We start from the raw sequence: 27,765 nt of genomic DNA, 5'->3' as shown, positions 1-27,765 counted from the left end.
TCGTTTAAACTACATTCATCGGATTTGATGTTTTTCCACGCCATTCTGAAGCCCGCCTCGACAAAAGGGGAGCGGGAAAGAAAAGGCTCCTTATGCTTTTCTAACCACTCCATCCCTCCATCCATTATACAGGGGAAGAGGTGAGAGTTAAGTTCGCAACGAGCCATCTGAGCATGTGATAAGAAACGAACCCCGGATTTAACGGGGTCTTTTAGCCACGAAATAAGGCTACATACCCAGTTTTAAATAAAAGATTGCCGCGTATTGGCGGAAGACTCAAGGAGAGAAGCAGCGAGCAACCCCCACCCCACCCTCCAACGACGTATTTCAGGTACATCTGAGGAGGAGACCCTTGACCGCAGCCTCGCCTTCTTTTGGGGGCGGGGAGGGGGGGCAGCGGAGAAAAATCGCCAACCGGAAGCGCCCGCATGCCCCAATCTGAGGCCGCAGGACCGAGGGGAAGAAGGAGAGGGGGGGGAGTGCAGCTACTAACGTTGACCTCCCCCTTCCCCCCCACTCCGCTTCCCTCGCTTTCCCGTTCCCATTAACCCAGCACGGGAGAGATGGCTGGCTGGCTGGCTGGCCGGCCAGCAGGTAAAGGTTGGGAGGCGTGACCCCTCTCCGCGTGGAAAGACCGAGTGGGAATATCTCGCCTCGGGGAACCGGGAAGCGGCGGGGCAAGTGGAAGAAGGGGGCAGTGGCGGGTGGGAGAAAAAGAAGGAGCACTGCAGAGAATACAGGACCGCAGCAGAGGCAGCAAACTCACCGCGTCTTCTTGCTGAGGGAATCCCGGCTCCTTGACCACGTCTCGCCGTTAACCACCACCACCACCACCACCCCTTTTTTTTTACATCTTCTCACAGCCCCCGCCGCCCCGTCGGCTCCTTTCCCTTTCTGCGTCGGGGGTGGGGGGAAGAAGCTCGCGCCCAGCGAGTCCGTTGGGCTTGGAAGTTCGATCGCGCGCCCCGCGAGGGAGCCCACCCCCCCCCTGGCGAACGGTTGTCTGCGAAAGTCCGGATTTTTGTTGGGGGGCGCTGAGACGGAGCTGAGGAGAAGAAGGACGAAAGAAGGGAAGGAGAAAGCGCGGACCTTCCTCGGCACAAAGCTTCACAATAGACACGGCGCGAGAGAGCGGCGCGCGTGTGTGTGTGTCGGCGCGAGTGTGCCGAAGGCGGAGCTTTCTTGGCCGGCTCCCGCACTCTCTCCCGGAACGGGGGTGGCGCGACCACTGAAGGGGAGAGGCCGGCGAAGGTGTCGTTTTGCGCAGCCACCTGAGCCGGCAAGCCCCTCACCGCGCGGCTCTTCTGCCTCGAGATGAAAAGAGGCGGACGCTTGGAGCTTCTTTACTGATGCCAGTCACGCGCGCGCGCGCGCACCCCCGCCCACACGGCCGGGTGGTACAGGCTAGCTTTATTCTGTTTAAGGGGTTGAGAGCGAGGGGAGGCGGCGGCGGTAGGGTTTTATTGCGGCTTTCCTTAAACCGGCTTCTCGCAGCCAATTAGAAGAAAGAGGAGGAGGAGCTGGCGTTAGATCCAAAGGCAGTCGGACCGAGGAGGCTTTGCAAGAGGGTGAACGGCGGTCCGGGAGAGCTACGTTAAGATACAGGTCGGCGCAGGCTAAGCGTTAATGAGGCTTATGCTTGCTCCATTTTTCCGTTGGAGCAAATGTTTGGTTAGAAAAAGAAAGCATGGAAACGCCGTAGTTTGAATGCTGCAGTCATTCTGTCATTATACAATTGCATTAGGAATATGCAATACGGTGTATATACAATTGCCGGTCAAACCGCACTGAACTCGGTAGGATTTGCATCTCCGTTAATGGGCAAGATTGTACTGTGAAACTCTTCACAGGACTCCACTAATTGCGGAAGGAAGTCTGTAGTAATCCCCTTAGCCAAGATTCACTTTCTAATATAGTCGGTCAACGTGGCTGACACCGCTTTTAATAATTTAGTAGTACTATTGAATTTCTAGTAAGGCTACAAATCTCAACACTTGCCTATATTTATTGAAATAAATGGTATCGGATCGAAAACTAACTGCATTTATAAATACTATATAAAATAGATATTTATATGCCCCGATGATTTATCCTGTAATTAATAATTATATATATTCCGCTATAATTCTGGAAGCAACTGAGCCTAACGATGCTTAGGATTTATGCTCTGAATTTTTACATATCCAAAATATGAAGCTTTTGGAACTCATTCGTGCTTTCTGAATGATCAACGAGAATGAACCAGTGAATTCCTAGAGTCATTGGATGCCATTCTTTCTACCAGATTTCGAACTGCACCCTAATGCAGTTATGTTAGGTCTGTTGTCAAAACGGAACCGATATTTTCAGTACGTACCTTGCAATTAACATTGCAAAAATGATTTGGTGGAGTTTAGAAACATGGGAATTGAAGGCGAGAGGACATTGACGCCTATTTTACATTGCTGCATTTCAGAACTGGGACCACTTAATAAAAAAGACGCACTTCGTTTGCAAGTGAGGAATGTGGATACGTTCATGCCCTCTTATTCTGGAATAAAAGGGAAGGGGGTCCATTATTGTTTTGGGATAAAAAGAAGTGCGAGATTTGGTTAGTTCTAAAGATGGCACAAATCTCCCCCCCGCCCCTTCATCTAATGTATACTATAGTAGCTGTGCAGCTTTCAGTCTCTCCTGTTAGGTGTATCTGAAGTAACCCCGAGAAGATTAATGCAAACTAATGTGCATTAAAATTACAGTTTTCCACCGATAACTGTCTCAGGAGCAACAGTCTCAGATTGCGCTACCCTCCTCCCTCCGCAACAATCGAAGGTATCCTGGGATTTGTGTACTGGTTGAAAGTCCTAATTGCGGTCAACCTTAAAAAGCGTGACGCTTCATGACTCCCGTCACAATTGTATTTGGACAAAAGGCTAAAAATAGGTACATATTCTTTTGGGCGCTCCTAGATATGTTCAGTTCAGCCCAAACTGAGGGGAGTCCGGAGAGAAGGAGAATTGTTTTACGCAGCTGCCAGGACTCTTCAGGCTTTTCCCGCGCCCCGCCCCCCTGGCCTAGGAGGGCCACTTCCGTTCGGGTAAGATGTCGGCCGCCATCGCTGCCCTCGCGTCATACGGGGGCTCGGATTCCGATTCCGACTCGGGCTCGGATGCTGAAGGAAGGCCCGGCCTTTCCGCTCAGGTCGCCGGGGCTGACGCTGTGCTTCACTTGGCGGCGGCGGCGGCGGCGGCGGCGCCCGCTGCGCAACAGGTGTTGCTGCCGGTAGTGGACTCGGCCCCAGCAGTGTCGGTCAAGGTAAGAGCTGGCCGGCGATGGCCGATACCCGCCACCTGAACAGATAGATCGCGGCTGTTCGGCTACGAGCCCCGCCGAGTAGAAAGGGCCAACGTTTTCCTGACTTGGATGGCAGACTTGACATTCCCAGACCCTAGCGGTTTTCTTTGGCTGTGCCACGGGGAAACGACGCCGTGGGTGTTTTCGCGTGCAAGCTTCCTCCAGGAAGCGTGATTGTAAATCTTATAGCGGCGAGTCCGTAGGGAAAGCTTATTCATCACTTTTTCGAGACTTCGCTGGTCCTGGTAAAGGCTTGTTGGGGAATGGGTGGCGTCCAGCCTTGCACACTCAGAAGCATGTGGATGTTTTAAAATGTTATACAGGAAGTCCTCGACTTACAACAGTCCACTTAGTGACTGAAGTTACACTGAAAAAAGTCACTTATGATCATTTTTCACTCTTAGGGACCATTGCAGCATCCCCAGGGTCACATGATTTACAATCCAGATGATGCTTGACAACTGATTAATATTTATGAAGGTTGCAGTGTCCTGGCGTCCTGTGATCGCCTACCACAACCTTCTGACAAGCAAAGTCAATAGGGAAACCAGATTCACTTAACAACTGTGTTACTAATTTAACAACTGCAGGGATTCACTTAACAACTGTGGCCAGAAAAGTCGAAAACTGAATTCTTTATTGGCCAAGTGTGATTGGACACACAAGGAATTTGTTTTGGTGCAGATGCTCTCAATGTACATAAAAGAAAAGATACACGCATCAAGGATCAAGAATCATAAGGTACAACATTTAATAATTGTCATAGGGTACAATAAGCAATCAAATCATACTAGGAAACAGTCAATATAAACCGTAAGGATACGAGTGACAAAGTTACAGTCATATGGTCACAAGTCGGAGTGAGTGGGTGATAAGGAGTGGTGAGAAAATTAATAGTAATAGTAGTGCAAACTTTGTAAATAGTTGGACAGTGTTGAGGGAATTATTTGTTTAGCAGAGTGATGGTGTTCAGGGAAAAACTGTCCTTGTGCCTAGTTGTTCTGGTGTGCAGTGCTCTATAGCATCATTTTGAGGGTAGGAGTTGAAACAGTTTATGTCCAGGATGTGAGGGGCAACACTCACTTAACAAATTTCTCACTTAGCAACATAAATTTTGGGCTCAACAGTGATTGTAAGTTGAGGATTACCTGTAGTTTTAGCTTCAGCATTCACTGGGAAGGTGGGCGAGGGTAAATTTAACTTTACAGATCAGCATTGATCTTCACAATCCTATTTCTTTCATGTCTTTGTGTCTGAGGCATAGCATTGCAAATGAAATCAAAGAGTTATTTTGAGTTATGGAACAAGATCTGTTTCTTCTGTTGTATTCTCCAAAGTGGCACCATCTCTCTTCCCACATGATGTTATTTTGTTGATAACTAGGACTGAAGGCTATTGGAACAACTTTCCTGTATAGAGTCACAATAGCTTACTTTGTAAAGATCAGTTGTGAAGACATTGACAAAAATGTGTGTGTGCTAAATATTAAACAAATCAGTAACTTTTTGCATAACTTGTGTTACTGGGATGAAAGCTCTTCACATAATCTATATTCTAGTAAAACACTTATGTCTGTTTGATTTTTTTTGTAGCATTCCATTGGGCAAAATGATGCATAATAAAGCAACAGTTTTTGAACCAATGTACCTCAAATAGGGCTAACTTAAAGAATGCATCCAAGTTCCAGGACCCATGGCTCCTGTGAGATTGGAATTTGGCAAAGTTGTGGCCGCTTCACTGTTCCCTGGTTCTTATGGTCAGTTTTAGTTACCTGATTGTCATTTCTAACTATGACAGTTTCCTACATGGAAAATCTATGGGAAACTAGAAAGAAGTTAGATGTCATTGCCACTCCCATTGCTTTTTTGCCTAACCTTGGCCATTCTGTTTCTCAGTTTAAGTAAGGAAATATCTCTGAAACGATCCAACATGTCACATGAATTTAAGATAACCATCTTCTGTCCTCCATGCATTTTTATCCATGCATTTTTTGTTTACCTGCTTTGCTTTGGAAGATGAGTAGATCTGTTTTTATACTGCAGATGTGGGTTAATTAAGCTATCAATACCCCCTGACTCATGGTTTTTACTTCACTAATTTCATGGAGGTCTTTCCTAGTTCAGCCACCTATATGCTAAAATGTTTAATTTACATTTTTAATATGTAAATATCAGTGAATATCCTATTTGCAATTGAATTTCCAGGTCTTTATCAGAATTAATTTCAGAATTTTCTTTTTTCTTAAATTTGGAAGTGATGACTGCGACACAACTTACTTAGATAGATTTAGTTCTTGGGGAAGTTGAAATATACCAGTTAGCATGCTAATATTAGTTGGCATCTGTTGGCATTAGTTTGCATCATTAATAATGATATATATGGTAAACCGTGAAGCTGAATTGCTGAAATCTAATGTAGGACATTGTTATTTATGTAGTGATGTTGCTTGAAACTCCATTTGTAAAGGATATAAGCAGCCATAAGTGGTTTTTGCTGTCCAGAGTTGACTGTTTCAGGTGACCTATAAACAAACATGGCTTTACTAAAGTTTCTAGTAGTTCAGACATGCTATTAAAAATTAACATATGGCTTGCATTAATACCATAATTTGCTCTTTTCTACATTTGGTGTGTGTCTGAATCATCTTAAAATAAAATAAACTAAAGATTGATACAGTGATGTATGTGGTGGTGTTTTTAAACTATCACGTATAGTTTAGTATGCTATGTAAGGCAGCCAACTGTTGCTAATTCAAATAAAATATTGTTTTATATGGAGGCTTATCAGAAGCCAGTACAGCAACCAGTACAATTGCTCCTGTAAAACAAATGCATATTTCACATTTTTATTAGTTATAACTTTTGAGTTGCCTTCTAGGTCAGTTCCATATAAAGTACAGTACATTTTAGTAATCTAAATTACATTCTGCTTATTTCCCATTTAATGTAGTTAGGCTGTACACCTGCTCACTGACTATGAAGAAAAGTCTTTACTAATTGAATGGATTCAATTAAATGTCATCATGTTCTAGAAACTAATACTCTACAATGTTAGTGTAATTATTAGAGAAATGGAAGCTGAAAATAAGTTGGTTATGTCAGTCAGCAATCCAAAACATAGCTCAAAATCGCCCATAAAATACTTTCAGAAAAGAAAGAGAAATGACTTTGAAATGGACCTCATAATCTCCAGATGTTAATGTTATAAAACTGGAATCACAAAGATACATGCATGCAGGGAGTCCTGAGAATATTTCTGAGCTCGAAGAGTTCTACAAAAAAGAACATTCTAAAACCAAGAATAGAAAGATTCTTAGCTAGCTATGGGAAATGTCTGCAAGTTATCTCTGCCAAAGGAAAGACTACAGAGTACTAACTGAAAAGTTATTCAGACATCTGCATCTGTCATATTCACTGCTTTTTGAATTTGAATCTGTAAATAACTGCACAAAAATAATATACATTCTAATTTGCAAAAAAAAAATTGTCTTGCTTTACTATATATATCATGTAAAAGTGTTAGTTTTTATTCACCATTGTGTGAATGTTTATATTGATGTACATATTCTGTATATATCATCCTTAACATGCTATATTAGTGAGACACACTCATTATGTTCATTTGCTAATCCCAGATTAGTTGATGTTTTATGGAAAGGAGCTTACTGAATTGCTGATAACTTCTGTCCTTTATAATCCTTTTATTAAAGAATCAAAAAAGGACACTCATTTGAACTCCCCAACTTTTTTTTAATGCACAAGGAATAAATTAAGGAATATAATGTTCGTTACCATGAATGATCCCCTGCATAAATTGTTTTTACATACAACTGCTTTTCTACTTTTGCTGTTTTAAACACCAGACAAGGTTTTTATTGGGAAAAAAATTGTCAGGACTTTTGTGTCATATTTTTAATCGGACATAATTTTGGATGCTTCCTGTTTCAAATTTAATTTTAAAGAAATAATGTATTATATGATCCTTAAAAAGTAATGTTTTTGTCTATATTAACAGAATTCTGCACAAAAATACCTACATCCTAAGTATTCAGAGTACTTGTCTTAATGGACAGTGCTGAATTTTATAAGCAGATGCAGCTAGTGCAGTATAGTAGTTATAGAATATTAGACAAATTGGAACTATGTTTATTCTGAGTGGAACAAACCTGGTTAAAACATGGTTTTCTTGGGTTTCTTTCTCTGGTTTATTCCAAGAGTAGGGAAAAAGGGTATTGAATCTTTAGGCCACATTCAACAAATGAAGCATAGAGCCATTATGATTTAGCATGATTTATGAAGCAGTTGCAAGTTTGTTTAATATAGCTTGATGATTGATCTATACAATGTATCATTAAAACTTTTTTCTCCAGCATTCTATATGAAGATAATAAAACAGACATTTCTGAACATTATGAATATTTGGAGTAGAATTAATTATCTCTTTGCACATTTGGCATTATAATCAGAATTAAAACATTGCAACTGATTATAATTTCCTATTATGTTCATGGTGACAATAACATCAATTACTGATTAAATTCTTCAGAAACAACATAGTAGTTAATTTTCAAGCTGTATTCTAGGAGGTGCTTTAAAACTATTCAACAGCTTTTATGTGGACATCAGTTTGCCACTTTCAAAACTTTGTAACAATGTTTCTTTCTAAGCCTTTTCTTAAATGATTCAAATTTCAGAATCTTTGTCATGCAGTATGCAGAAAACCTCTGTTGCTCCATAGTACTGCTTCACTTGTGGAACTAGTCATGCATTTCTGTGGATTATGAGGGAGAAGGTGCTGATAGGAATAAAAATGGAAATGCAGCTTAAAGACTGTGTCTAAGGGCATCTTTAGCTTCTGCTTTTCTAGCACAGACACATGATAAGCTGCTGGCTTTTCCAAAGTAGTTCAGGATAAAATTAAACGTGTTGGCTACTTACAGAAGTCAAAATCCCATTTGAGTGAGTTAAACTCTTGTGCCAATTTAATCTCATATCCTAGCTGTGATTATAATTCATTATGTTCCCCAAACCAGGAAGTACCAACCAATGTTATGTTGGTGGATTGCACTAATATAATAGGACTTCGCTTTGCTTTCTTATCTTTAGCTTTCTGCAATACTACAGAGATTTGGAGATGTGCAGAGGGGAGGATAGATATTCTATTATTATTGGCTATCCCACCAGCAATAAGAACTTGCTCCAATAGGTGCTTTATACTGACAATTTGTAAAGATATTTAATAAAGAAGATGATAATTGTTGAGGGCAAGTTTTCCATCTAATTGCAGAAGGTAGCATTTCTTTTCAATGGCAGCCCCTTGGCCATAATGCATTTTTGGTTCAGAGGCTGTAGGAAGTTATCACTCAAGGAAAGAAGCTAAAGAATCTCCATTCATTAATGGAAACATTTATGATGCACTTTGGCATCCAATGGTTTAAAACCACAAGATTGTGTAATGTTGATTCTCAAGAATAATACTGACAAAAATAATGCAGTAGCCAAATAAGCTGCCTCAGGTGGCTGTGGAATTTATTTTCTCTGATGTCTTTATAGAGAAAGATATTTTCAGTAAACACTGATGTAAAGAGATTGTTTAATAATTCAAGTCAAACTACAGAATTATTCAGGTACAAGAAATAGACATTATTTTTATTGTATCATTATCTTGAAAGTAGGATGGGGAGAGAAGGGTAGGCCACTCAGATAGATCATTTTGGCCACCCCGCACTCCATCGTCCCCCGCTGACTGACAGCTGACCTTTGCTGTCTTCTTCCTCTCACCGCTGACAACACACACCCAGCTGAGGCAACTGCTGACCTTCTGCAAGGCCTCCCTATGCTGAATAAAGGCCTTGCAAGGGTCTCACACAGCATCATAGATGCCTAGCAAAAGTCCAGGCCTTGATCAGGTAGGGCCTCATCACAGCAGGAGGAAGAAGACAACAAAAGTTGGCAGGGGGAAGCAACAGCAGAGTGCAAGGCAGCCAAAAGAACAAAGATGGGGGGAGATAAGAGATGGGACAAGGTGAAGTGAAGGTAAGCATGGCAGGTCAAAGGAAACATGAGATGCTCTTCGAAAAACAGCAAATCCTTGCTTAATAGCTGCAATGAGGGCTACTAAAACTGCTGTCTCTAAATAGTGTGGTCATGTGGTGTTTCACCTAATGACTGCTTCACTTAGTGATGGAAATTCTAATCCCAGTTAGGGTTGTTAAGTGAGGATCACCTGTACCTCCACTTTTACTCTTTTGATATTCATTCTTCATAATAGAGCCTCATACTACCCTACTGCTTTTTTGGCTAGCATTTCCACCCCTTAATATTTTTCTATCCATTTTCCCATCTTTTCACAAATTTTTCTGTGTATGTGTGTGTATATATATGTATATATGTACATATGTATACATATTGGAATATATATATATATATACCAATCATCCATTCAGTTTTCTTGTCCACTGTGAAGCCAACTAGGAGAGATGGAATGTTTATGAAAAATCATTCTCTAAGTAGATATTCTCCTTCTGGGAAAGGTATATAACTTATAGCTTTCTTTTATTAATTGAATACCGAATTGAATCTGAGAGATGATTTTTATCCTTACTGTGCTTCCTAAATTCATTTATGTTGAATGGGATGAATTGTTTCATAATATTGTATTCTGTGTCCAGTTTTATTGATGTACGAATGGACTTCATTGTAGAATGAAGTTCAACAATGGTGAGCTGAATAACCTTTATAAAAGTCTTTATGAAGTAATGAGTTCATGAAGCCATTCCATTCTGATATACTAAATTATCACTGGTTCAGTTATTTTCAAAACTAGTAAGTCTAGATGCAGAAAACACTTAGTAAAAAGTTTCTGAGATTTTTCTGTTTGTCCAAACTCTAAAGAAGGATATAGAATTTGACATTATTTGCTCGGTCAATCTAAACAATATCTACTTATATTACTATTTTTAGAAATCTCACAGGTTATGAACTTGTAGCATGGGAGGGATACTATTAAGACCAAAAAGGAACTGTGTGGATTTCTTAGTGATGGAGGTTAATACTTGGTTTCCTTATAATTTGTATAAAATGAAATAATATAATGTATAATGTTATTTATTTATTTTATATGCCACCTTTATTATTATTTTTTTTATAAACAACTCAAGGCAGCAAACATACCCCTTCCTCCTCCTATTTTCGCTACAACAACCCTATGAGATCAGTTGGATAGAGAGAGAGTGACTGACCCGAGGTCACTCTGCCTAAAGTGGTTTTAGAACTCAGATGTCCCAGTTTGTATCCTGATGCCTTAAATACTAGACAGTACAGATACAGTAAACGTTATTTGTGTCTGTAACTAAATCCATTTATTGCTTTATGTTACATTTTGATTATATATTTGTTGTTTTATTTTTGTCTTATGAGCTATCCGTGTGGTGTTTAAATTGAAAAAATAAACTTTTGTTAGACCTTGGTTAGTAAACTTTGGATACAGCTGAGAAATTTTGTCCATACTCTGTAAGCTTCTGTGCATTTATAAAATCTGATTCACTATTTTCTACATGCATAAAATCTGATTCAGAATTAAAGGGCAATTTTGCTTTAAAACATATTTTTTATTAAATCCCTTAAATCAAGAGTTTGCCATAAAACATATATTGATTGCATAATTCTGCTTTCCTTGGTACTGAATCTCTGGGTTAGCATTAGATAAATGCAGCCCTGAATTGAATTGGCCTTTTTTTTTTTTTTTTAACTAAGGTTAAAATTTCATCACTAGAAATAGGAGCTGTTTGTCAAGGATTCTGTTAGTTTTTGAAGAAGTTAACTGATGTTTGAGACAAATAGTAAATGTTTTTGATAATAAGATCCAAATCTTTTTTCCCCAAAGATATGGCATAACATATATGGATTTACTAACATGTCACCTAAAATTAAAAAACAACAACAGTAAAATATGAATGTTAAAAGGATCCGTATTCAGATGCCAATGTTTAGGATATTAACCATTGAAATGTAGCATTGTTTATCTGAAAAAAATAAAATACTGGACCAGTATATGCTTTCAGCTTACAACCGGTCACAGTGTGATCTACAATTTTGATGTGGGACCCCATGGTCTCATTGAGGGGAGGATTTACACTCCATTTATACAATAAATCCCAGCAGATGCCATGTGAGGTATGAATCCTATTCAGAGTTAGTTGTTAGTGAGATAGTTCAAAACCTGGCACCTTTTGCATGGGATCACCTGTATGTCTATCTGTGTCTGGGAGTTCAGTAACCCATTGGGAATCAATGTTAAAGTTGTTAAGCAGATGTTGTGCAACTGCCAGAGGGGGCCTCTTAGATTTGTGCCTTCCAAATGATAAATGGAGAAGGTCAGTGTGGGGTAGTAGGAGTAAATTGTTCATAATTTTTCTGTATTCTCTCACTAGTGCATCTTGCCTTCACAAAGTTGGTGGTGTTGTGTGGTCTTAACTAATATTTCTTTGGTCTTTGATATTGATATTTGCTTTAATTCTAACATGTTGAAGTTCCCTGCTTGGGGAACTTCCCTTCTGTATTGGTTTAATTGGTTTATATAGGGGACAGCCTCCTGTAGGACTTAAGAAAATTATGTTCGCCAACCACACTGTGGAGTCGCTCGTTCTCTGAGCTTGGTTTTTTGGTTGAAGATGTTTTGTTATCCAACTAGATTATATCTTCAATATTAGAAGGGAGTGATACTTGCTTTCTGTTTTTTTATATACAGTAGTTTGCCTTGTTCATGTTGGTGGGGCATTGTTTTCTCCTTGGTAATTCTTTGGTGAGGCAGTTCACTGCTTGATTATTTGTTTGGTTTTAATCCCTGCTTATCTGGGTGTTAATTGCTGGTAAGGAGATGTTCTGGTCTTTCTGTTTATTTTTAGCTTTTTATTGACTCTTGAATGGATGTCTATGGAGATTCTCAGTCATCCAGGTCATGGTTTCCCAAAGGTGCTTTTTTCAAGAGGCAACTGGACTTTCTGGTTTTTCTTTGAAGACATTTCGCTTCTCATCCAAAAAGCTTTGTCTATTGTTTCACTGTGTACCTGTTGATGGGACCCCTAAGGTTCCAAGAATTCCCGAGCATTTTTAGATTTAATTTGGTCTCAGATGCTCATGGTTTTCCAATCAAAACTATAGTTAAGTTAGTTAAAAAGTATGATATAGTTATGGTATGATTCAGTTAACTATGGTAAGTTCAGAGAGCAGCACTAAAGAGTCCACAATTCAACCTTGAGCGAATATATCTATTGGCAGGTAGCCTATGATGAATAATCTGTTATCCAAACCTAGGAAAGTCCTATTGCAAAAAGAAAATATAAGACATTTTTCAGATGCCAGTTTTATAGGAAGTTTATATAAAAGTTGCTCTGATGGTGCCATATCCCAAAGTAAGATCTTTGAGATCTTAGGGAACTTGAAATATAATTTTCTAATCAGGCTAATATAGAAGATGTACTGTTTGGAAAGTATGTCCATTACAACTATGTTTAATTTTCTAGGAAGATGTGGAAACAGGGGTTCATCTTGATCCAACCACCAAGGAAGTTCAATATAATCCAAAGTATGACACCATGTTTGCACCAGAGGTAAGTAAATTGGCCTTTTAATGTGAATTGCTTTCAATTTATCATAAAATCATAGATGTAAAGGTTAGAAGAGGATCTGGAGATCATCTAGTCCAATCCTGCCCAGTGAAGGAATTTGCTGTTGCATCCTATTATTCAGCCCACCATCTTCAGAGTATTTCATTGTTTAAAGCAAGGGTCTTCAAACTTGGCAAGTTTAAGACTTGTGGACTTCAACTCCCAGAATTCCTGAGCTAACATGACTGGAGGAGGAATTCTGGGAGTTGAAGTCCACAAGTCTTAAAGCTGTCAAGTTTAAAGACCCCTGGTTTAAAGGCTCTGACCATTAGTATTTTGGGGGTGTCTAACCAAAATCCACTTCTGTGCCGTTTAAACCCATTTATCCTTTCCTGGTTTCTGAAGCTACTCTGAACAATTCTGCTCCATCTTCTACATGACAGTTGTTCAGATCCCCAACCTTTGTCATGCTCGGCCCCACCGCATCAGCTGGCTCTTCCGCGCCGGTATCGCATCAACTGGGCACCGCCATCTTTTTTTTTTGAGCCCCAAAAAGTGCTTCCGGCTCACGGAAGCACTTTTCATCAAAAATGACAGCCCCCCTTCGTGAGCTTTTCGGCAGAAATGGCTTTCTACCGGAAAGCTCACCGGCGTTGGTGCACCATTTTTGATGAAAAGCTTCGGTGAGCTTTCTACCCGGGCTCACCGGAAGCACTTTTTATCAAAAGATGGCGGCGCCAGCAACCAGCGGCCCGGTAAGACTTGTTCCGTATAGGTACCGGTCCGGGACCGAGGGGACCCCTGTTCTACATGACAGTTGTTCAGATAATCAAAGACATTGTCTATCTCTCCCCACCCATTCTTCTCTTCTCCATATCCATAGCTACAACTGTTCTTATACGTTTTCTTTCTAGCTCCTTATCACCTGTCCTTTGGGCATGATACAGTTTGTCTGCCTTTTTTAAAAATGCAGTGGGCAGAATTAGACACAGTATTTTAGCTACAATCTCAGCAACACAGTGTAGAGATGAATTATGGCTTCTTAAACTTGATAGTATTAGCTAATATTATTCAGTATGATGTGGAAAATTACTGTTAATTATTACATTATATACACTTTGCAACATCACCTGTTGTATTTAAGTATATTGATACTTTCTTCAACTAAAAGGTAGTTGAAGAAAGTATAAAATTGAGGCTGGAAATTAGGACATAACTTTTTTATAACTATTCAATACACTAAATGCTACACCAAAATGAATAATAAAAATTACAGTATATAATAAAGAGCTTGAACTATGAAATTGGAAAATCTTTCTCCTAAAAATATTTTTTTTCTAACAAAAAATTCAGATTTCAGCTAATTAGAATAGAAAAACATTTCATAAAAGCATATAGTTGAAAGGTACCTAAGAAATCATCCAGTCCAAATCCCTGCTTGGTGTAAGATTCTTAAGCACTTTGGACAGCAATCCAGCCTCTGTTTCAAAATCCCCAGTGAAAGATAACGCCACATATTCAGGCAACCTATTCTTTGACACCTTACTATCAGGAAATTTCTCCCAATACAGGTGAAACTCGAAAAATTAGAATATCATGCAAAAGTTCATTTATTTCAGTAATGCAACTTAAAAGGTGAAACTAATATATGAGATAGACTCATTACATGCAAAGCAAGATAGTTCAAGCCGTGATTTGTCATAAATGAGATGATTATGGCTTACAGCTCATGAAAACACCAAATCCACAATCTCAGAAAATTAGAATATTACATGCAATCAATAAAACAAGGATTGTACATAGAACAATATCGGTCCTCTGAAAGTATAAGCATGCATATGTACTCAGTACTAGGTTTGGGTCCCTTTTGCAGCAATTACTGCCTCAGTGCGGCGTGGCATGGAAGCTATCAACCTGTGGCACTGCTGAGGTGTTATGGAAGATCAGGATGCTTCAATAGCGGCCTTCAGCTCTTCTGTATTGTTGGGTCTCATGTCTCTCATCTTTCTCTTGGCAATGTTCCATGGGGTTCAGGTCAGGCGAGTTTGCTGGCCAATCAAGCACAGTAATCCCATGGTCATTGAACCAGGTTTTGGTGCTTTTGGCAGTGTGGGCAGGTGCCAAGTCCTGCTGGAAAATGAAATCAGCATCCCCATAAAGCTCGTCTGTGGAAGGAAGCATGAAGTGGTCCAAAATCTCCTGGTAGACGGCTGCGTTGACCCTGGACTTAATGAAGCACAGTGGACCAACACCAGCAGATGACATGGCTCCCCAGATCAACACAGACTGTGGAAACTTCACACTAGACTTCAAGCATCTTGCAGTGTGTGCCTCTCCATTCTTCCTCCAGACTCTGGGTCCTTGGTTTCCAAATGAGATGCAAAAGTTGCTCTCATCAGAAAAGAGGATTTTGGACTGAGCAACAGACCAGTTCTTTTTTTGTTTAGCCCAGGCAAGACGCTTCTGACGTTGTTTGTTGTCAGGAGCGGCTTGACAAGAGGAATACGACATTTGAAGCCCATATCCAGGATCCGTCTCTGTGTGGTGGCTCTTGATGCACTGACTCCAGCCTCAGTCCACTCCTTGTGAAAGTCCCCAACATTTTTGAATGGCCTTTTCCTGACAATCCTCTCCAGGCTGCAGTCATCCCTGCTGCTTGTGCACCTTTTTCTTCCATACTTTTCCCTTCCACATAACTTTCTCTTAAGGTGCTTTGATACAGCACTTTGGGAACATCCAACTTCTTTTACAATTACCTTTTGAGGCTTTCCCTCCTTATGGAGGGTGTCAATGATGGCTTTCTGCACAACTGTCAGGTCAGCAGTCTTTCCCATGATTGTGCTTCCAACTGAACCAGACTGAGAGACCATTTAAAGGCTCAGGAACCCTTTGCAGGTGTTATGGCTCAATTAGCTAATTAGAGTGGGACATTTTGAGCCTAGATATTGAACCTTTTCACAATATTCTAATTTTCTGAGATTGTGGATTCGGGGTTTTTCATGAGCTGTAAGCCATAATCATCTCAATTATGACAAATCACGGCTTGAACTATCTTGCTTTGCATGTAATGAGTCTATCTCATATATTAGGTTCACCTTTTAAGTTGGATTACTGAAATAAACGAACTTTTGCACGATATTCTAATTTTTCGAGTTTCACCTGTATCTAATTTGAATCTACTTCTCTGTGGTTTCAGTCCATTGGTATTGGTACTACCCTTTTTGGAGCAACAAAGGACAAGTGTATTCCTCCTATGTATAGCAGACTTTTAGATATCTAAAAATTGCTACCATATCTCCCCTGAGACTGTTCTTTTACAGATTTTATTTGTTTCTTGTTTTGTACAATACAGTTCCTTAAAACTGGAAATAATAAAGCTAAATAATGGAGTTCGTGTATATAAAATACATCTGGTCTGTTTATAATACTCTAGTTATTTCACTTTTCACTTGGAAATAGTAAGCAAAATGTGGGGAAAAGAATGATCTTATTCATAGCTTTGTAATCTCATAGCCAGATGTTACTTTTACTTCTTTCTCTTGCATTTATGAAATTACACAGTAAGTGGAGTATTGAGGACTCTCTTTTTTTATCTTTATCTTTTTATCGATTAAATGCTAGATCTGTACTCTTGAAGAATGCTAATTTTATCAAAAGACAAGAAAGCAGTGTTAATTCTCAAGGAGTTTTGGCGTGATCAATTAGGAATTGTACTGAACTGATGCATTGAAGATATGTGTCTTTTCCATATTTAATGTGTTTTTATGAGTTTCATAAATGCCATATTTTTGTAATTATAGTGTTCTGCAATAAATAATATTTACAGGCAAAAAACAGCAGTATTCCTTATATTTGCAATCCTTTTTCTTCTTAAATTCTAAAAAAAACAAACAGGCATTTTTTAAATTCAATTAAAAGTATGATACACTTGAATATAAATTTCTACTTTGTAAAATCTCTAAAATACCTAGGTTATTTTTTTAAAAAAAAATCATAAAATTGAATATTCCTCAGAAAAAAATCTCCAGGAAAAAGCAGCTACTATAAGTGTAGATGACCCTTGACTTATAACCAGTCGCTTAGTGATGGTTTGAAATTATGGTGGACCCCCCAAAAGGTACTTATTAATGGGATTCGAAGTTCTGACACCCGGGATGGGAGTGCAGTCACATGATTGCATTTTATGGCCATTTGCAGTGTCCTGCAGTCGAATGGGATTTGTGACATTGTTTACTTATGGACAAAGGGTTTGCTTAACAACTACTGAATTTACTTAATGATCACCACATAAAAGATCATAAAATTGGACATCGTCACATGATGACTCATTTAACCACCAGCACAACCTTCATTCTGGGCAAATTATGGCTGTAAGTGAAGACTATCTATATACATTTTCATTTGTCTCAATGTAAACAGTTATCAGTTGTGAAAACATGGCTATCAAAACTCAAAAGGTTATTTTTTGTACGCTTAATGCATTTTTTGTGATATTGGTGACCTGCATTCCCAAGAGTAAACAGTATGAAAACATATACTGTAAACTGTTCAAAAAATAGCTATAATTTTTGCTGGTTAAGAATATTTATTACTTGATTAGTTTGATCTTAGATTTAAACATGAGGGAGCAGGAGAATGATTCGAGAGGATGAGGAAATAATACATGAAATGAATCTCATTAAGTATTGCAGTTTTGACTTTTTTGTCAAACGGCTCAAGATTCATATAGTGGGCATCTCTGCGGCTAGAATAACAGCCTTATATTAATAGCTGCAGTTAATTTATGAGGAATATATACCTTTCATCTGATCATTTTGCACTCTGTTATTGCCAGCTTTTCTCACCGAATTCCTCCCTCGAAACTGTGCACAGCTTTAGTAGAATGGAATATATTAAAACCAGATTCTTATCTGCAGACATATATGCCTGTCTCTGGTGGATAAAGGGCTTTCCAGAACTGATTTAGAGGCACACAATAGGGATAGAATAGTATAAAGATTGCCATTGCAAAAATGGAAAGTAAAATTGAATGTAGTATCTTAGCTCTGACATGAAGATAACTTGCAATCTAAACATTACAGTGCAATCAGTTAAATAACTGAAGTCTGATAGGGTTGGATTCAGATTGGGGAAGAATGGAAATCTAAATTGCTCTCAGCCACCGATGCCTAAGGGAATGTGGTGACTTCTGCAGATTCTGCTTCTCTTGCAGTGATCTTATCACCATCAAGGTTGGAGGTATTGTAAACTGTGTTATCTCAGCATGGTTCACAGAAAAAAAATCAGTTGAAGCTTTCAGCAGAATTTTTACTTAGCTAATGTGGAAAAAAAAAATCACAGTACAGTACAGAAGGCAGCGCAGCCATCTTGATTCTGACCATCCTATTGAGGCAAAAATAGGAAACCCATAGAGAATAAAACTCTGAGATAGCCCATAAATAGCATACAATGAATTCATCCTTGGCTCCATAGCAATTATATTCAGCTATAAAGTACTTCAATTTCTCTAACATTGTTACAGAACGTGGGGTGTACTAGGGATAATATTTAACAACTCTAATACTACAGAGTGGTTAAGAATAAATTGGATGGGGAATTTCTGGTCGTCTATGCTTTCAATCCTTTTAACTTTATTTGAGTGAATGGAATGCCTTGCATCTACCTGCAGTTTAATTTTCTTGATGCTGCTATTTTGGATAAAAAGTCTCAAAATGAGGGGGACATCTTATTATTGAATTGTGGCTATTAATATAATTTTGCATATTGTACTGTAAGAATTCTGAAAGTGAGATTATTGACTCCATTTCTACTTTCATCGTTGATTATTTAGCAGTCATCATTACTCTATATATCATACCAATCACATACCAATATGAATATGTAACAATTTTGCTTATGTGAGGTGGCAGATTTCTCTATATAAATTTGGAAACCATTGCAAAAATTTGGTTTTGATCCTCACATTAATAGATACACAAATACCCTGTTTCTCCAACAATACGGCCTCCCCAAATAGGAAGTCCCAGCATGTTTTATAGGCATGAAATGAAATTAAGCCCCTCCCCCCAAATTAAGGCCTATATTAAAACATGCGAAATGGGGGGGATGGTGGGGGGGCTTGCCGTTAGGAAGTACTTTTGTTGCACACCCAGATATGGTGCTGCCTGCATTGACCCTGATACAAAGTACCCCACCAACGCTGAGGTCAACATCCAAGCCGTCGCCGCCCACCTGCCCGAAGATGCAAGGTGGGGGGGGGAATTAAGTCACCCCCGAAAAGACAACCTAGCCATTTTTGGGGGGCTCAAAAAAAAAAAATAAGACCCTGCCTTATTATATGAGAAACACGGTAGATGTGTGTCTTTTCCATACTAAACCTTAGCAGGATAGGCAATGGTGAGCCTCCTGATAACAGACTAAATGTCACATCTTCTATGACCAATGGAAAAATCCACTGACGTTGCTGATTATTCCGTTCAGTAATGCCTGGAAACTGCTAACCCATTGTCTACAAAATTTCAGATCGTGGTAGTATGTTACATTACAATTACTGAATCTGAGGTTCAAATGCCCACTTGTGAAGGTTCAGTAATGATCTTAGGCAATCATTCTTCTGACCTAACTTTATTGAATTGTTGTGAGGACAGACTAATGTATGGTGTGCAGAGTTCTTTGAATGAAAGATAAGACACCATTATCTTCAATTTCAATATGGATATTTTTTTAAATAAAATGCTATATATGGAGCAAATCTTATTAAAGCATTTTATTGTACCATTTTTACACAGTTTGGGCCAGTCAATCCATTTAGAACTCAGCAGATGGCCGCTCCCAGGAACATGCTTTCTGGATATACGGAACCAGCACATATTAATGATTTCATGTTTGAACAACAGAGGAGAACATTTGCAACTTATGGTAATGTGTGTGCGTGTGTGTGTGTGTCTTTATATTCGAACCAGTTTAAAATTGTTATGCTTATTAATGCCATGCTCTAATATACCTCCAAACCTCTCAGAACTTTCAAAGCTTTAAAAATAAATTGGGTCCATTTGCCATTGGTCTTTCTGGCAAGTAGTAAGTGTCAAAAGACTTTGTTTTTAATTCGAAAATTTCAGAAAACATTTAGGCTTAAATTGTTTATTTAATTGAATTTCCTATTCACCTTTTTAAAAAGCTTTTACAATATTAATTTTAGTTATACAGTTCCTCAAAGGAAATTCACCAAAATGAATTAGGCATCTTTCTTTTCAAGATATATTTGAGGTTTCTACATATTTCCTATATATTTTCTCAATTGATATCATAGGTTTCAGAGAATGGGCCTTCCTCTCTATCTCCATACTATTTAAAAGCCTGTCTTTCAGAAGACTAATTTCCTCAGTTCAACAGGGAGTATATTCCAAAGCTTAAGATCAGCTAAAGGGAAAGTTTGACTCCCATTCATTTTGTGGGTATCTATTATGGAAAATATCTTGTAGAATTCATGGCTTGCATTCTAGGTCCAGGGTCAATCCATAGCATTGCCTGGAGATAGAGAGGAAGGCCCATTCTCTGAAACCTATGATATCAATTGAGAAAATATATAGGAAATATGTAGAAACCTCAAATATATCTTGAAAAGAAAGATGCCTAATTCATTTTGGAGAATTTCCTTTTTCTCCTTTGGGGCAGTTTTACTATTCTGTATAATAAATAAATCAACCCAAGTTGATTACCTGTGAAGCTTGAAACATTTTAGCATTCATTTTAATGTGATGTTTGCAAATGAAAGAGAAAGAGCAGCAGATTGTGTAGAATGTGTATGTTCTATCTGTATATGTATTTTAAAATGTTTCTCAAATATATATTTACATACTACTTACATTAAGATTTATATTTTCTAGAGGTAAACAGTTGAATATAACTCTGGAAACAAACCAAGCAATAGTCTAGCAATTTGTTTTCTCAGTTTTCAGCAGTAGCAAAGAATATCTCCAAGTACACTGACGATAAAAGAATTTGCCAAATGCTGGGAGTTAGAGAAGGCATCTCCTCTGTCTCCAAGAATCTAAGCTTCTCTGCGCAGGAATGTGCTCCTACCTAAATGTTGCGAGAATGGTACAAAGGCATCATTGTTCAGCTACATCAATCTAATAAAATAAACTAGAGTGTTGGCAGCAAGAAACAGCAGGAACTAATACATTTGATTCACCCAAATCCTGGGCTGTCTTCCAGGCCTATCTTTGTGGAGCACTATTGATTGTAAAATAAAATATTGTAGATTGTAGACAGAGAAGGAAAAGACGTCTGAGCTTCAATTTTGCCGGGTTTTTTTTTTTTTTTTTTGCACTTTGCTATTTGTGAGCGTGTTAATTTATCTCGGAGAGCATCAGAGCATGCTTTGACAATTATGTATTCAGACAGAAATTATTCTAAGCCACTGAAAGAAGATTACCGGATAGCAAATAAAATTGCTTGTATTTGCTATTCCAAAGACAGGAAGGTGATACTTGTTGAGGAAATTCAGTTTGTAAGATTTCTGTTGGCAGATGATGATAGAGCAAGAGCAGGCTTTTTTTTTTCCTCCCAGAACCAGAGGTTTCAGTTTTGGCCTGATTGATAGGAAGTTCATTATTGAAGTCACTAATAAGGTAGGGATGTCAGAAGAAGAAGCAAGGCTGCATTTTAGCCCGTTGTTAACTGGGGGTGAATCAGAATGAGAAACATCCAAGAAGCAAACCATTCTAATTTCTATCCTTAAAATCCTGGAATCAACTTACCAACATGGCCAGATTTCACTGGAGGCCATTTGTGGAGATGCAAATTGGAGTAGTTTGCAATCCCATATACATCCTGTTTTATATTCCCACCTATTCTCATAAGTTTATATTGCCAGCCATCAGCTATCTTGTCTATTACTACAAATTTCAGCAGTACAAGCTTAGTGTGTCAGAAAGAATGTAATACCACTTACGATTGAGCAATTCTGTACTGTCGTATAGACAGTATTTTTGGTTTTTGAAGAGCCAAAAAGAAATCCCCACTCTTGTTCTGTTCTCTGTTTAATTATACAGTGAAACAGGGTTCTACTATTAAGAGGGAAGACTGGCTAGATTGTTGTTCTCCTGAGTTTGACTTTTGTTGGAATAAATCCTGGTTTCCAGCATGGCATTTGAAGCACTAAGGTGCTTGGTGACAATGCTTTTTGAATCCACCAGGTTCAGTGGCCCATCTTATTTTTGTTGAGATTATTTTAATTTTTTTTAAAAATGAGAACCTAATACGTTGCAAAACAATATACCTGGTTTGCGCATTGAGTTATGTTCATAAATGTTCTGCGTGAACATTTATGCAGAACCTTTCTTGGACGTATAACCACCAGATATTTTTATTCTCAATCCTAAGACATCTGTTGTCATTAATTTGTTCTTGTTTATATTTAATTTTACTTCCATTTTTTCACTGAGTCTTTTGACTTTCAATATTAGTCTTAAAGATCCTTTGCGCTTTTTGGCTCTCAAGTTAGTGTCATTAGCATGGGACAAGTTTTTGATGTTTTTTCCCTCCAATTTTAAAACCAGATTCTTCCCAATCCTGCTTTCCCTGATAAATATTCTGCATACATGTTGAAAGAATAAGAGGAAAGTATGCAGTCTTGCTGCACTCCTGCAGCCAATCTGTTTCCCCATGTTCTGTTGGACTATGGCTTTCTGACTTGTATTCAATGAGGGCAGTGAGATTACCATTTTCCTGAGTGCATTCTACAGCTTGATGTGATTGATACAATCCAAAGGCTTCTCCAAAAAAATGAAGCACATACTGACTTCTTTTTGTCATTCTTCAGCTTTTTTCAATTATCCCACTTGCATGTATCTCATGATTAGTCAGTCAATTAATGTAGAATGGATATAATGACAGTTAAATGGATAGTTAGTTTAAAAATCATTCAAAGAAAGCTCATCCAACTTTATAAGGGGTATGAAGAGGAATGCCAAAAGATTCAATCTTGATTTCATGTTAACCGTGATTCATACTCTGAAGCAATACCTAACCACTGAAAACGGTATTTCTGTTTAAATGTGTACTGACAGGAGGGGGAAGGTACATCAATCTGGTGGCATGATCCCTTACTTTTGATTAATGTTACAATTCACACTTTGCAATGTGAATAGCTGATTGTGATTGGAATCCTGCCATTTTTTTTTATTTGTAAGCATTTTTAAGACAAAACAGGTATTTTGTTCAATCATGCGATACCAGTAATATTGCTGCCATTTTTTTTCTTTCAATCATTCAGTCACCATGGAAATCTCCTTACTTTTGGAACATTTGAAGTGCAAGAGATATCTCAGAATCCTAGGGACATACCTGTCATCTATCATCTTAAATAAATAGGTCTCTAGTCTAGAATATTATTATATTATAGATTCTTAACATCAAAAGATTACAAAGTTTAACATAAATAGTATTTTAAGCATAGTTATTCTGTCTGCTTTTGTTAGTTACTAACCCTAATTTAACCTTGGAATAAAGTTGGTGTTAAATTACTAAAAATAAAAAAGAATTACATATATTGTAGTGTATATAATTAAGTATACATTATGTACAAATATAAATATACAAGGCTGAAATGCTATTTCTTCAAATACAATCAGTGGTTTTATAGGCTTTTTGAATTCTCTAGATTGATCTGAACCTTTCTGCTTCAGTGGCCATACAATGTAAAAGACTGAATATATAGCTTACTCAGATATCAACAGAAAGGCAGTTATACAGTATATTGTTCTGCATTTATGCATCCCATATGCAAAATCATTATAATTGTCCTTGATTATAGTATTATAGCAACAAAAGCTTAGAAGAATTTTCTAAGCTTTTGTTGCTATAATAATACAGATATATTTTGTTGCTATAATACTATAGATCTATTGATAATTAATGTATAATGATTTTTGTTAAAAATGTGTGTTGGATGTGAGCCAAAGACAAACGTTTTTGCGAACTTGATAATATAAATTAAAATTGTGACAATACAAATACTTTACGAAAAATGACTTTCAAATGATTTGATCCCCCAGGATATGCACTAGATCCTTCCATAGACAATTATGAAGTATCTACTAAATATATTGGATCCGTAGAAGAAGCAGAAAAAAATCAAGGTAAAGGAACACCAAATATGATTTTCATTCTTGATTTCATTATTATCTTTTGTTCTGTATTCTTGCATTCACAAACTAACAATTAAGCGTTGGATGAACCATCACTGTTTGATGGATGAGAAAACACGTTCACGGCACGGGGTTGTGACTTGAGTGGTTCAGATACATATTAAAATTTTGAAGAACATCATGGGTGCCTTCAAAAAGTATTTTAGGATGGGGATTAACTGTCACCTCTAGCACCTCTTCTTAACTTATCTTTGTTTTCTGGACAAGTGATAACATTTCTAAAGTAAGTATTGAGTTGCAGGTAGTTATTTTTGTTTTCTAAGAATCTTTATTCAGTTATCTCTTAATGCGATGAATGTGCTACAAGGAGAAAACTAATATGGAACCTAATCATAGCAGAGCTGCTCTGACCCAGATCCCCAAACATGACAAACCCTTTGACGTGAGCTCAAAAGATTCTTTTATTAGGAATGCCGGCAGAAAGTTTCTCTCATAGGCTAACAATCCATCCAGCTGGAAGATGAATAGTTGTCTGCCACACCTATTCATCTTTGCCCCCTGCCTTTTATCCCCAGAGCTAGGATGGGGCCTCGCTAGCAATGGTGGCTCTTCCTTCCCCAGGATCGGCCCATGACTTTCCAGTGCTCTCCTCTTCTCTGCCTTCTGCACAGCCACGTATCAGGCACTGGACCCAAATCTTCCTCCTCTTCATCAACCACCTCCAGACCTGGGGGCTGTTGACTCTCCATTTGAGGGCTGACGGACGGCCCAGGCTCCGCCTCTGTTTCTGTCTCTCTCTCTCTCTGCCAGCTCCATTCCCTCTTTCCCCTCGGAGCTCCCAGGTTGCCCTGATGCTGACCCTGATTCCCCCACCTCCTCCTCCTCCTCTAATTCGGCTGCTGGAGGGGTCGGTGGCTGACAGGCCACAACAAGAGCTTAGTGTAGAAGTAGTATATGTTATAAACGTCATAGTCACAAACCTTAGCAAAACTATTTGGAGTTTTATTGGCTATGTATGAGCATGAAATGGATTATGATAAACATGCTGTCCAAACTTGATTTTGTATGAAAGCATCAATTGATATTTCAGGAGGCAGAAGAGTCTTCTGTCATCCTTAAAGTAAGAATTGCATTCAAATCTGGACATAATCTTTTGCTATTGTGTCATAGGTTTAACAGTGTTTGAAACAGGACAAAAGAAAATAGAGAAAAGGAAAAAATTCAAAGAGAATGATGCATCTAATATAGATGGCTTCTTGGGACCTTGGGCAAAATATGTTGATGAAAAGGAGGTTGCAAAACCTTCTGAAGTGAGTACCCTTTATTTATTTTTATTTGCAAATATAAAGACTGGGATGAGGAAGTCATTCTCTTTATATTGTCTCACCCATTTGTTTATATATGTAGTTGTACTCCTTGTGTTTTAAATGGGAGAGGAGCTCTAATTCTGGATAGAAATGTGGTGCTACGCCCCATGATTCAGTTGCTTGCCTTTGGCCAGCAGATGGGAGTTAAAGTCTAAAATATGTGAAATAGTACTAGGTTTCCTAAACACTGATTTTTAAAAAGTGTTTATTCATTACACAATATGCTACTCTGATATTCTGGAATCAGTAAAAAAAAAACAGCTTACATGGTATAAATCATGCAGATGGCTTTTGAAACGTAATTCCTTAAATTACGGAGCATCAAGATGTCACTTACTAAAACAGACAGCTCTACTCAGACTACTGACGCTACTTTAAACTATAGTTGTTTTTTTGACATTGATATACAAAATCTCCATATCTGTATTATAATTGAAATCTTGAGCTGTATATCTAGGACACAAGTAGCAAAACATAGAAAATATATCATCAGATAAATTTCTAAATCTTTTTTTTTTTTTGGCTGAAAATGAAGCAAAGAAATTTTGTTTTCTAAAGACACAGAAGACAACTCACATATTCAGCCACACAAATATATTTGATGCTGTTCTTCAGAATGTTTTAATGTTGATATTTTTGACAAGCACCCTTTCCAGTCTCTTCAAAGCAGAAAGCACTATCTCTGTGGTGCAACTGCTATCAAAGACACCAAGTAAGGGAAGGAATATAACCAACCACATTTTCTTTATAGTTCCTATGCATCATACAAGTGGGTAAAAATAAACATATTTACCAAGGAAAGTGGGTTCATCTCAAAGTAATAAGTAGAAGGTAGAATATCTAAAGTCTCTGAGGTCTAAGATAGATCTTCCAATGGGGAGACAATTTCCAAGGAATCTGAATCTGATTACAGAGGGAGAGGGAGGGAGACACTTACAATCCAAGTTTGCAAGAGAATGTGTATTTTATCAAATACTCTTATAAAATCAGTCCATTTTCTATCTGGACCATATGTGGAGTGACCCTATCTATGGCTACTACTGAAGTATGTGCAGACACATAACAACTGTGGGTGTGGGTGTGCGTGTAGAGCAGGGGTCCCCAACCACCGGTCCGCGGACCGGTACCAGTCCGCGGAACAAGTCCTACCGGGCCGCTGGCTTGCAAGGCGCCGCCATCTTTTGATGAAAAAGTGCTTCTGGTGAGCTTTTCCGGTAGAAAGCTCACCGGAAGCACGTTTTCATCAAAAAAGATGGCGCCAGCGCTCCGGTGAGCTTTTCCGGTAGAGCTCACCGAAGCACGCTTTCATCAAAAAAGATGGCGGCGCCAGCGCTTCGGTGAGCTTTTCCGGCAGAAAGCCATTTCTACCCGGAAAGCTCACCGAAGCGCTGAGCCGCTTATCTTTTTGATGAAACGTAGCCCGGTGAGGTCACCGGAAGCACTTTTTCATCAAAAGATGGCGGCGCCCAGCTGATGCCGAGACCGGTCGCGGCGCCCAGCTGATGCCGGTACCAGGCCGCTGCGTAAAAGGTTGGGGATCACTGGTGTAGAGCATATATGTAAAATCAACTTGTTCATAATGTAATTTCCTGAATTTTACTTAAAGCAATAATTTCAGATATCATTTCTTATTTTATTAGAACTCATTGAAGATAAATAATTCTATACTTTGCTAGAAGTAAGGGTTGTAATTTTTAATATTTTGGCAATTTAGGAAGAACAGAGGGAACTGGATGAAATAACTGCAAAAAGGCAGAAGAAGGGCAAACATGAAGATGATAAACCTGGAGAAGAAAAGACAGTTTTGCATGGTAAGTGATACTACTGGCAATTAATCTGCATTTCTGTCATCAACTTTCCACTGTATCACTATTAAAGATAATACCATACCTGTAATTTTTGAACTAATATGTCATAGCTACAAGTCAGTGCAGAGTGGATGCTTCTGTTTATGTAGGTGTATATGTGTAATCAATAAGAAATAAGCTTAGCAATTGCTTTCTGTTTATTGTAACACAAGAAAAAAATTCAACTTGCAGTTAAACGTAAGATGTGGCCGATTGAACTATTGGGAACACTCTGGAAATGTCATTTGCTTGGATACTCATCTCAAATGTTAGCTCTTTGGTTTTTAATTTGCAAACTTCTTTTGATATAATTTCTATAGGCATATGGATCTTTATATTTGTAAGGTTTTTTTTTTTAATCTATGTATTTTTATTTATTAAGTTTTTATAGTCACCCATTTCGGACAAGTGATTCAGGGTGGCAACAATCATAAAAACAATTAAGAAAAATTTTAGCA

The 27,765-nt window shown here is 38.3% G+C and overlaps 2 protein-coding genes across 4 annotated transcripts in view; one reads left to right on the top strand and one right to left on the bottom strand.

Annotated features, from left to right (window-relative positions):
- The window catches only part of WASF1 (WASP family member 1), a 71,260-nt gene extending 70,095 nt beyond the window's left edge, over nt 1-1,165 (bottom strand). The window contains exon 1 of one of the 2 annotated variants that reach the window (XM_087942382.1): nt 767-1,165. The gene's annotated coding sequence lies outside the window, so the exon portion shown is untranslated. The remainder of the gene's footprint in view (nt 1-766) is intronic. The other variant, XM_087942395.1, reaches the window with a different exon arrangement.
- Nucleotides 1,166-1,498: 333 nt separating this feature from the next.
- CDC40 (cell division cycle 40) overlaps nt 1,499-27,765 on the top strand; it is a 42,131-nt gene continuing 15,864 nt past the window's right edge. The window contains exons 1-6 of one of the 2 annotated variants that reach the window (XM_026666666.2): nt 1,499-1,605; nt 12,857-12,943; nt 19,729-19,858; nt 24,001-24,084; nt 25,264-25,403; nt 27,175-27,271. In XM_026666666.2, the coding sequence (XP_026522451.1) occupies nt 12,929-12,943; nt 19,729-19,858; nt 24,001-24,084; nt 25,264-25,403; nt 27,175-27,271 (466 nt within the window). In that variant the 5' untranslated portion in view covers nt 1,499-1,605; nt 12,857-12,928. Of the gene's footprint in view, nt 1,606-3,046; nt 3,295-12,856; nt 12,944-19,728; nt 19,859-24,000; nt 24,085-25,263; nt 25,404-27,174; nt 27,272-27,765 lie in introns of those variants that run through there. The other variant, XM_026666665.2, reaches the window with a different exon arrangement.

Source organism: Notechis scutatus, chromosome 1 (genome assembly GCF_049901735.1).
Source record: "Notechis scutatus isolate UNSWTSFEM ecotype Mainland chromosome 1, rNotScu1.2, whole genome shotgun sequence".
Classification (NCBI taxonomy): Eukaryota; Metazoa; Chordata; class Lepidosauria; order Squamata; family Elapidae; genus Notechis; species Notechis scutatus.
The sequence above is the reverse complement of the archived record's forward strand: the minus strand, read 5'-3'. Positions and strand labels throughout refer to the sequence as shown.